The 12,868-nt window shown below is 23.5% G+C and overlaps 3 protein-coding genes across 3 annotated transcripts; all 3 read right to left on the reverse strand.

Annotated features, from left to right (window-relative positions):
• Positions 1-1,007: 1,007 nt before the first annotated feature.
• Positions 1,008-2,190, reverse strand: PCHAS_0900001 (CIR protein; the record flags this gene model as incomplete). Its single annotated transcript, XM_016800062.1, has 3 exons — positions 1,008-1,091; positions 1,197-2,039; positions 2,176-2,190. 3 exons carry the CDS (start codon positions 2,188-2,190, stop codon positions 1,008-1,010), a joined length of 942 nt encoding a protein of 313 aa, XP_016652925.1.
• Positions 2,191-5,228: 3,038 nt separating this feature from the next.
• On the reverse strand, positions 5,229-7,331 carry PCHAS_0900005 (CIR protein; the record flags this gene model as incomplete). Its single annotated transcript, XM_051320991.1, has 4 exons — positions 5,229-5,321; positions 5,426-6,262; positions 6,401-7,162; positions 7,299-7,331. The coding sequence occupies 4 exons, from the start codon at positions 7,329-7,331 to the stop codon at positions 5,229-5,231; spliced, it is 1,725 nt and encodes a 574-aa protein (XP_051176950.1).
• A 2,342-nt stretch (positions 7,332-9,673) lies between these two features.
• PCHAS_0900011 (CIR protein) lies at positions 9,674-10,816 on the reverse strand (the record flags this gene model as incomplete). The annotated part of the gene is made up of 3 exons (XM_016797939.1): positions 9,674-9,766; positions 9,870-10,682; positions 10,802-10,816. 3 exons carry the CDS (start codon positions 10,814-10,816, stop codon positions 9,674-9,676), a joined length of 921 nt encoding a protein of 306 aa, XP_016652874.1.
• Between the last annotated feature and the right edge of the window lie 2,052 nt (positions 10,817-12,868).

Genomic DNA, 12,868 nt, shown 5'->3' on the forward strand with positions numbered 1-12,868 from the left:
CCTAAACCTGAAACCCTAAACCCTGAACCCTAAACCCTGAACCCTAAACCCTGAACCCTAAACCCTAAACCCTGAACCCTAAACCCTAAACCCTAAACCCTAAACCCTGAACCCTAAACCCTAAACCTAAACCCTAAAACCCTGAACCCTAAACCCTGAACCCTAAAACCTGAACCCTAAACCCTAAACCTGAAACCCTAAAACCTAAACCCTGAACCCTAAACCCTAAACCCTGAACCCTAAACCCTAAACCCTGAACCCTAAACCCTGAAACCCTGAACCCTAAACCCTGAACCCTAAACCCTGAACCCTAAACCCTGAACCCTAAACCCTGAACCCTAAACCCTAAACCCTAAACCCTAAACCCTAAACCCTAAACCCTAAACCCTAAACCCTGAACCCTAAACCCTAAACCCTAAACCTAAACCCTAAACCCTAACCCTAAAACCTAAACCCTAAACCCTAAACCCTAAACCTAAACCCTAAACCCTAAACCCTAAACCCTAAACCCTAAACCCTGAACCCTAAACCCTAAACCCTGAACCCTGAACCCTAAACCCTAAACCCTAAACCCTAAACCCTAAACCCTAAACCCTAAACCTAAACCCTGAAACCCTAAACCATTCCAACAACATCATCATTATATATATAATAATAGTTGATCATTTAGTATTATAATTATATAAATATTTTTTTAATTATACATATGAGATTATTTCCTATATTAATAATAATATTAATAATAAAATTTACATATTTATAATTTTAATACTTATATAGAGTTTTTAAATCAGGTTCATAGAATCTGAACCCCAAAATAAAAGTCGTTAATTAAATTTGTCATATAAATAATCGTTTTTTCTTTTATAAACACAAAAAATAAAAAAATAAATGGTATAGGATTATCCTGTATGTGTTTGTATATATTTAATAACCCCATTTTTCATCAACCCAATTTATAATTATTCCGATTGGTTCTTTTCGATGAATGCATTTTTAACGCCATTTTAGGCTTTCTTTTGATCACTCAAATTTATAATCTTTTTCATGGTTTTTCTTTTCATCTTTTTTCGCCATACGGGTGTTAAATACTAACATAAAAATAAAAATATATAATTATTTGTATTTTTATGCACTCAAAAAATATTTTGTAATGTATATTTTTTAAATTTATATTTTTGAATTGTAACACTTACCTTATATGAAATTCCTAAAATAATGGGTATTAAAATTAATGGAACTGCGATGTAGGGTAGTTTATTTCCATTATTTATACTTGTGGTGGTTACTGATGAATCTGGTAAACTAACTACGGCGGGCGTAACAATTTTTGAAACTTCAGTTGCCGGTTCCTTAGCCTCTGGTTCTTTACATTTTTGTGCACATGTTTCTTCACAGCTCTTTACTCCAGGTGGTGGCTTCAATTCTGGAAGGTGATCATTATTTTTTCTAAGGTTATCATAATCATTTTTTAAATTTGACAATACACGACAATATGGATTACAAAACTCTTTCCAGGGAAATGTAACATGACATATATTATACAACTCAACACATTTTTCACCACTATTTTGACATTCAGTGGAGGTTGAAGAGCCTTTACATTTATTAATTGTATTACATATTTCTTTAAGTAATGTATAAAGATTCTTCAAAAATGCATAATAAATTTTCATTACATCTTCGTTTTTATCTGTATACTCACGGTATTCACTAAGCAAGTTATGTTCATTAAGGATGTTATAAATATTGTCTGTTTCAGGTTCGAAACCCTCATTTACCTTAACTTTCGAATTAAACCATAAAATAGCGTATTGAGAAAGTTTATCACTCTCTAATTTTTTCTCATCAATGCTCTTAAAATTGTTTAGCAATGCCATAAAAGCAGAGCCAAGTTTTAAATCATCACTATCACATTGTCCTTTTTCTCCATTTCCACTGCCAGGACAATATGCTCCATATATTTTATCCTCAAGCGTATACGTTTGAGATACTGTATTAAAGACAACATTTTTATCGATCTCATCAATTGCTTTACACTACGAATATATTTACGAATTAAAGAAAAGAATGTATTAATATAAATGTTATTAAAATGAAAATTAATATAATTTATAGGCGATTCAGCATATTAATCACATGTGAAGACATATTATATTTAACAAATTTATATACCAATTCCTCAGACATTATAATGGAATTTAATTATAAATATTACACCTAAACAAATATGTGTTACTTGTAAATATATATGTGATTAAAAGGGACTATTAAATTTCTTTATGTCTATTTAGCTAAATTCCCTTAATATGTAATATGTTCAAGCATGCTTAATCATATAATAGAAAAAATAAACAAATATATAATATTTTTGTTAATATTCAGATTAGTCTATTACACAATTTTTATAACCTTGTAATTGTTTAAATAAAGTATATCTCCTAATTATTATACGTTTTCACATAGAAAATAAAAATGTGTTTTTTCGTTTTTATAATAAATTAATTTAAAAAAATGTATTAGTATAAATATTTAAAGAACCCAAAATAAATTGATACCCGAATTGTTCAAAACATATTTATGTCTCATCATTAGACACCCTTAATGCACTTATATAAGTTATTATTCCTCATGACATATTGATCTTTAATATGATTTCCAATAAATGAAAAGACAATTTTATGTTTAATTGTAATATTTAATAAACACTTTGATAATAATTTTTCTAATTAAATGATATATTGGGTGCATTTATATTTAATCAATATATATATTATAAGCTCATTTTTAAATGTACAATAACCTTACTTATTTCCTAGTATTTCCTTATATATAAATAGAATTAATCAATAGTTTTGGGTGCATATATTATTTAATTTTTAAAATTTAAAAAACACAATATGCAAATTAGATTAATCGACCTATTACAATTAAAATATATCATGGAAATTGATTCGTTTTGGGTAATAGTTAGTATATATAAAGTGTATATTATATTTTCATCCTTATGATCTATTTAACATATAAATGATCAAGAAATATATTTTAAATATTAAATCAAATAAATGTAATTTAAATATATTAATTTTTAATTTTAGAATTGTATTCGTACTTTTTTTAGAATAATGAATTAATTTGAGAAGTAATATGAGTTACCATTTTAAGTATACATTTATATTTATAACTCAAAATATATTACGTATTGAATATTTTTTAATATCATATTAGTTCGTTTATAATGTAAAAATATTATTTTTAATGAATAATATGGAATTATTATTAGTTTGCTTGGTATCGTTAATTCTTATATTAGTACATTAAAAGTATACTTAGCTAAAACTTATAATATTTCATACGATCTTTTGTACGTACAATTATAATCTTATCATATATTTAAGAATATATATAATGAATTTATACCCATATAGCGTACCAAATAAACATAATATGTTCATTCGTATTTAATCATGTATTAATCAATATTGTGGTTGTTATCACTAATGGCGCACCAATGCATATTACTATGAGGTAAGTAATGCACTCAAGAGGAATACTTTAAATCAATTAGTAATTTTCCTTGTTTTATTGTTTTAAAGTATAACATTTTATAGCATATATAATATTTCGTAATAGCAATATATTTTAAATATAAATTTACAAGTTTGTATATATATAATAAATTAATAAAAATGTTATTAGTTCAAACAAAATTAATTATTATGTACCTTTTCGATAAAATTAATATTTAATTATATGATGTTTTCACAATAAAACAATATTTCAATATTAACATTAGTAGAGTATTCTATTATATGTATAGGCATATAATAAAGATAATCTATCTATCATATTATTTATAATTATTATAACAAAATATAATACGAAATTGTATTAACTACTTTAAATATAATATATTTATACCCCAAAACTATAAATTAAAAAATGAATAGTGATTAATCTATTATTATACCTTATAATAAATAAATTAAAGCGTATAAAACAACATCTATTAATACTAATTAATTTTAATACAAATGTAAAAAAAAATACAAACAGAGAATAATAACTACAATTAAAACCTCAAAAAATATTTATATATAGTGCAACTTTTATGTATACTAAAAACATTAGAAGTACAATAATATTTTATAGACAATGTTATATTGTCGATTCTCGATCGATATCCCATGCATCTATATTTTATTATTATATAATAGTAGTTTGTTTAATTAATGTTAAAGACACATGTGTTAATCTGAATATATATTTTAATGCAGAGGAATATTCAAAATGAATTTTATTATAATTAATATCCAACCTCATATATAATGCTATGATTGCATCTCAGTTGGCTTAATATAATTTAAATTAAAGTAATGGTGACACAAATTATAAGTTTCACTAAATAGCATTTCCATCAAATAAAGAAGCATACTACGTTATACATAATTCAATATAGCCGCAGGTCAACACGTTTTATATAATAAAAAAATATTATATAACATAATACGGCTTCATATAAATCCAGTATCTATATTAATATATGCAATATAGACATTTTATTTTAATCATATTAAATCAATATTAACACTCAATTATAATATTATACTTTATGGAAATATATAACATGCAACCCTTTTCATATTAATGGGTATGTTCCTTTGGAGGGTGCATATTTAGACATCATTTCAAGATTAAACATGCGGGGGTGGTGTATATATTTAATCAACATTTACAATCCCAAATATTATCAAATTATAAAAAAATAAATTACAATATGCCCCGAGTCCTACCTCAAAACGAAGACTCAGTAAACGAAACAATAAACCATAATGCATAACCTTGACCCATAAAACATAAACACCTCGGTATCAAGAATATTAGAATCGAAAAAAATTTAATTATATATATTTTTTGATTTTGCAACTTTATGTTTCATTATTTTATTTGTATTTTTTTAAATCATTTTTATATAAACAATAAATATTATTAAAAATTATACAAATTAAATGTAATGTAGTACATAACCCTAACCCATAACATAAAAATTATATAAAAATATGTAAAAACAATACAAACATGCAATAATATGCATATTAATTTTATATTTTATTGATTTTATTATTCAATTACTCTTATAGACACAAAAATTATATATTTCCAATAGGCATATTCTTAACATATATCAATCAATATTATTCTTCCTGGAATAATCGTTAATCTTCGAATCATATATTAAGTTCCATTTTTTTCTTTATTTTTTTTAATTTTTTTCTTATATATTGTCTTTGGAATAGTTTATCAATTCCAAATAATGAATACTAATATAAAAATGGTAATCGTATATACATTTTTTGATGATCACATATAAGGAATCATGAAAATAAATTTTAAATATTATATTTATAAATTCCTTATTATTTACCTTATAAGCAATCCCCACGAAAAGTGATATTGCAAATATTGATAAAACTGGAATTAATTTGCTTGCTACCGACGAACTTGATGATGTAACCTCAGAACCTTGTAAAGAACTATCTGGATTATCTTGTACATGACTTGGCGTAGAACCTTCTACAGAAATTTGTGATGTTTTTATCTCTGGAAAATTTGGAATATTGGTACATCCATTGCAATTATTATCATAATGATCTTTTAAACAATTATAATCATCTGACAATGTAGATAATATTTTACTATATGACTCATTTTTAGTAATACTAGGATCTTTATTAAGTTTTTCAATTTTTTGAACAAATTCTTCAGCATTTTGCGAACAGTTTGTGCATTTTTTATCGTTTTCATTATGCGCAGTATAAATTTTACATAAAATTCCAAATGCTTCATAAATATTATATATTTTTTCACTATCAATATTCATCGAATATATCTTATTATCTAAATGATCCTTATAATCTACATGTTCCTTGTTGTCTTTAATATATTTTGTATAAAAATCTTTTAATGTGGTGGTTTCTTCATTTGAAATTTGATTTAGTTTATAATTTAACCATAAAATAGCATATTCAGCATATTTTTCATTTTCATTATCAGAACATTGACCTACACAAAGATTCTCGAACGTTATTAACAACCATATAAACCCAGCACTCATTTTTTCGTTATTTGCCTCACAATTTACATTTTGCCCCTCTATCTTTGTAGGGCAATAATCAGTGAATGCATAGTCAATAGAACAACTACCTCCTGTGGATTTCATACCTATTTGTAAACAATCGTCAACCTTTTTAAATGCTTCACACTGCGAATATATTTTACAAAATAAAGAGAAAAAATGTATCAATGTAAGTGTTACTAAAATGAAAAATAATATAATTTATAGGCGGTCCAACATATGAATCATATGTGAAGAACATATTTTATTAAAAAAATTGCATACCACTTCCTCAATACTATAAGATGACTGTCCCATAATATGTCCAGGATTTAATGCAATATTTTGTGCAGAATTTTTTTTAGGTTTTATTTGTGGAAGAGATGGAAACTCGCAAGAATCATTTATATCATAAAATATATTTTTTAAATTGTTATAATCATTTGATAATGTAGATAACAATTTATTATATAAACTGTTTTCTATATTATTAGGATCATTATTGAGATTGTTAAATTGATCAGCAAATTGTTTAGCATATCCAAAATTTTTATTGCAATCCGAAGAATCATGATGATATGCATAATACAAATAAAATAATATACTAAATGGACGATTAAATTTAGATATTTCGTTAATATTCATATTCGTCAAATCTTTATTTGCATCTATAATTTCCTTATAAGTCGTAGTATCATCACCTTTTGTTTTATCATTATAACAATTATTATTTGTTTCTATATATTTAGTATAAAATTCGTTTAAATTGGTAAAATTATTATTTGAATTTATGTTTAAATTATAATTTAACCATAAAATAGCGTATTCAGCAATTTTATCATCTTTTAATTTATACGTTTCCTTTAACGTTTTTAGCAAATAAATAACACTACAAATAGTCATTTCAAGATAATTATTACATTTAACTTTTCCTGGGGTATCACCGTAATAACAATAATTGTGGATTGATGTCCATTTTGGATTAACTTTTAATTTACCATCATTATCCTCCCAAAAATAGTTATTGATCGTATATATTTCATAATACTACAAATATATTTTATGAATTAAAAATAAAACGTATTAACATAAATGCTAATAAAATGAAAATTAATATAATTTATGGACGATACAACATATAAAACACATGCGAAGAGAATATTTTATTTAAAAAATTGTATACCACATCCTCAATCTTATAACTTGATTCTGCCATAATTTGGAGATTATTAGGGATAATAATATTTATATATATTATGTAAATATTTGTTGTATCTATTTAAGCTCATTGCATACCAATTATATTTCGTTAAACATGCTATACTTATTTTATGACAATTATCTAAATTACCTTAAATGGAGAGTTGCTTAATATACTTTTGCAATATGTATATATGATACATTTATACAAAAAATGCTATTATTATTATAATCCTTAATAATATAAAAATAGTTATTTAATACGATATATTACAGTTTTATATAGTTGTTTCTTATAATATAGGTTTTTCTAAAGTTATAGTATTTTTAAATTAACTTGTGTTACTTACATATATTTGAAAATTGCATATATTTATATTATTTTTATTTAATATAGATAAATTGATAATCCATTTTAATGTGTTCAATAACTTTATTATTATTCCTACGTACATCAATTTAGAAATATACCTTATTGGGTTATTTTATAATTTATTTTGAGCATCTTTTATACGGTTTAAAACAATAATTAGCACTATACCTGTGCTTATTGATCTATTTATAAGCTTAAATAAGTTTTTAAATGCATATTATTTTTAAAATGATACATAGTAAATATTAAACATATAACACAAATAAGTGTTGATGCAAATTTTAAAATATAATATAAAATTATGTGCAATTAGGTTGTTATATTGCACTTTAAGAGGAGAAAAATAAAATATCTTGCTCTTTTAATATATAAATTAATATAAATATTCTATATTGTTCATTTTTATTTTATATAATATATTACTATACCTATCAATGAATATGGATTCAAATAATTTATTAAAATTATGTGATAACGTAATGCTATTTCAGATTAAAAAATGATGATTCATTAAACACTAATCATATATGCATACTAATGTGGAATAATAATAAGACATTTAACATTAATTGGGTCTTTACAATTTTTTCTATTTACCCAGGTTTTTATAATATAAAATCCCATATCCCAAATTGTATCTTTAATAAAATATAAGCATTGGTACCTTTATAATGCACTATTGTATATCATTGATTTATCATTCATTCAATAAAACAAATATTTATATATCTTTGTTAGAAAATACCATTATATTTTTATATGAATTTTTACTGAATATTTATAGAAAACAATTGTATGCAACATATGACAGGGTTTATAGGGGAATTTTTAAAAAAATTTTTATTAATTTTTACAATAATATATGATTTTATAAAAAATATTTTTTAATCATTCATTATGTTAATAATGTTTTATTCTTAGAATTATATAAATAAATTTGTAATTGAAAATTAAGTGAACCATTCCAACAGTATCCTCATTACATATACAGTAATACTTGATCATTTAATATTATAATTATATAAACATATTTTTTAGTTATACATATGAGTTTGTTTACCTATAATAATAGTAATAAACGAATTTACATATTTATCATTTTTAATACTTATATTGAGCTTTAAATTCAAATATATGGAATTTGAACCCCACAATACAGTTATTAATTCGATTTATCATATAAATAATCGTCTTTTCTTTTATAAACAAAAAAATAAAAAATAAATTAATAAATGATACAGGATTATCCTGCAAATGGTTGTATATATTTAATAATTCCATTTTCTCATAAACTCAACAACTTCTTTCTTATCTCCATCATTTTATTCATTAATCATCGGGTTCAGGATGTACTGAGGAAGGAAACCATTTTAAATGCCCTTTCAGTTGAAATTATAATAAATTAATTACTTGTAATTCCATTCTACCTCAGTTTCTCATATTAAACGTTGCATTTATTTAAATCGGCGTTGTCTTGTAGAACCAAATCGATACTTTGGAATCATCTGTCTATATCTATTTCGATATTTGTTCGATTATCCCATAAGCTATTAACCTCAAACTAACAATAAAATACAAAAAATAGATAATATAGTTCAGCACATTCCCATTAAGCTATATTAACACGAAATGCAATTATTATAATTTGTCCTATACATATTTAAAACAATTCCTTAAACTAATAAATGTTATAAAATTATACAAAATTAAATACAATATAATGCTTAGCCCTAACCCGATTATGGGTTCCATGAACACAACCTCAGCCCAGATTCACAACATAAAAACTATATAAAATTATGTAAAAATGCAATAAATATGCATATTTTACTTCATATATTGCTGATTATATTATTTAAATTTTCTTATAGGCAGAAAAAATATGATCAATATTTATGGTCAAAAATTACTTATTTCCAAATAGACTGTTTCTTAGCATATACCAATCATTATTACTACTTCTAAAATAATCATTACTCTTCGAATCATATATAATCATTCATTTTCTTCTTTATTTTTTTTAGTTTTTCTCTTAAATATTGTCTATGACGCTGTTTATCAAATCCAAATAATGAATACTAATATAAAAATGGTAATTGTATATACATTTTTTGATAATCACATATAATGAATCACAAAAATATAATTTAAATATTATAGTTTTAATTCCTTATTATTTACCTTATAAGCAATTCCCAAGAAAAGTGATATTGCAAATATTGATAAAACTGGAATTAATTTGCTTGCTACCGACGAACTTGATGATGTAGCTTCAGAAATTTCTACAACATTTTGTGTTGTTTTTGTCGTTGGAAGGAGTGGAAAGTTGCTAGATTGAGTATTATTACACTTCTTTTTAAAATTATCGTAACAATTTGATAATATAGGCAATATTTGCTTATATGAACTATCATCAATATCAACATCATTATTATTAAGGAATGTTTGATATTCATCAACAAAATTTTGGGCATTTTTCAAACAGTTTGTGTAATCCGGCTCATCGTCATCAAGTTCACTATACATGCTACATAATGATTTAAATACATCATAAAATTTAGGTATAATGTTCTTATTCGCATTCATCAAATTAATTTTTTTATCTATGATTTCCTTATAGTTACTATCACTGGCACTAGTTACATTATTAGTATAGTTCGTATTTGTTTCTATATGATTAGTATAGAAATTTTTTAATGTAGAGATTCCTTCATTTGATATTTGATTTAGCATATAACTTAACCATAAAATAGCATATTCAACATATCGGTCTTTTTCATTTTGAGGGCATTCCTCGTCACACCAATGCTCGAACATCACTAGCAACCATATAAACCCAGCACTTATTTTTTCATCATTTGTTTCACATTGTCCATTTCTCCCATTGTTCTTGTTAGGGCAGTAATCGTTCAATATATTATCAAATTCAATATCTACTCCTGAATCTTTCTGCTTCACAACAATATATTTACCCATATTATTAATTTCTTCACACTGCGAGTATATTTTACGAATTAAACAAAAAATGTATTAATATAAATGCTACTAAAGTGAAGATTAATATAATTTTAGGCAATGAAACATTCGAATAATATAAGAAAAATGATATATACCACTCCCTTAGACATTATAATGAAATTCTGTTATTATTTGGAGATTATTTTGGATAGTATTATTTATATATATTGCATAAAATATATTTTGTATTTAGTTATTTCTTTACATAGAAATTATCTTTCGCTAAACATATTTACTTATTTTATGGTAATTATTTAATTACCTTAAATAGAAGGTTACTTAATACACTTTTACCATATGTATATATGATGAATTTTATACAAAAATGCTATTATTACGATAATTCTTAAAAGTATATAAATAGTTATTTAATAAGATTGGTTGCATTTTTATATACTTGTTTCTTATAATATATAATATACAATATAGTTTTTTCTAAAATTATAGTATTTTCAAATTAAGTTGTGTTATTTACATCTATTTGAAAATTACGTAAAATTATATTATTTTTATTTAATATAGATAAATTGATAATCCATTTTAATATGTTCAATAACTTTATTATTATTCCTACGTACATCAATTTAGAAATATACCTTATTGGGTTATTTTATAATTTATTTTGAGCATCTTTTATACGGTTTAAAACAGCAATTAATACTGTACCTGTGCTTATTGATCTATTTATAAGCTTAAATATGTTTTTAAATCAGATTATTTTTAAAATAATACTTAGTAAATATTAAACATATAACACAAATAAGTGTTGATGCAAATTTTAAAGTATAATAGAAAGTTATGTGCAAGTAGGTTGCTATATTGTACTTTAAGAGGAGAAATATATGATATATTTTCTCTTTTAATATATAAATATTTGCTAAATGATCTTTATTGCTCATTATATCTCATATATTCTATTGTTATAGTTATCAATGTATATACATTCAAATATTTTATTAAAATTATATGATAAATAATGCCATTTTAAATTAAAAAAAATGATTATTTACAAACGCTGATAATATGGAATAATAAAAAGACATTTAACATTAATTGAGACTTTAACCCGTTCTTCATTTATCCAGGTTTTTATAATATAAAAATACATATCCCCAACTGTATCTTTAACAAAATATGTAACGTTGATACATTTATAATGCACTATTGTATATCATTGACTTATTATTTATTCAATAAAACATATATTTATGTGCCTTTGTTAGAAAATACCATTATATTTTTATATAATTTTCTACTGAATATTTATAGAAAGCAATTGTATGCAACATATGGCAGGGGTTTATAGGGCCATTTTTTAAATTTTTATTATTAATTTTTTCAATAATAAATGATTTTATAAAATATATTTTTTTTAACCATTCATTATATTAATAATGTTTTATTCTTAGAATTATATAAATAAATTTATAATTGAAATATAAGTGAACCATTCCAACAACATCATATTTATGCAGATCATAATAATATAAATATATTTTTTAATTGTACTTATGAGTTTAGTTACCTATAATAATAAATGAATTTACTTATTTATCATTTTAATACTTATATAGAGTTTTAAAATCAGGTTCATAGAATCTGATCCCCCAAATAAAGTTAATAAATTTATCATATAAATAATCGTTTTTTCTTTTAAAACAAAAAAAATTAACAAAAAAATAAATTAATAAATGACATATGGTAGGCTTACATAAGTTTGTATATATTTAATAATCACATTTTCTCATCAACTCAACAACTTCTTTTTTCATTTATCGTACAGCCCATGTGGTACTGAGAGATGAAATCATAATAAATATGTTCACCCATATTCCCATATTAAACGTTGCAATTATTCAAATCGATGTTGTCTTATAGAACCAAATCGGCACTTTGGATTCATCTTTCGATGTCAATTCCAATATTTGATCGATTGTCCCATAAGCCATTATCATTAAGTTATATTAACACGAAATTCAATTATTATAAGTTTTCCTATACTTTTTTTAATAATTTATTTCCTATATATATTTAAAACAATTATTTAAACTAATATATTATCAAATTATACAGAATTAAACACAATTTAACACTTAACTATAACCCGAGTATGGGTTCCATGAACACAACTTTAACCCTGATTCACAACATAAAAACATACA

Source organism: Plasmodium chabaudi, assembly GCF_900002335.3.
Source record: "Plasmodium chabaudi chabaudi strain AS genome assembly, chromosome: 9".
In the NCBI taxonomy this organism is placed as follows: domain Eukaryota; phylum Apicomplexa; class Aconoidasida; order Haemosporida; family Plasmodiidae; genus Plasmodium; species Plasmodium chabaudi.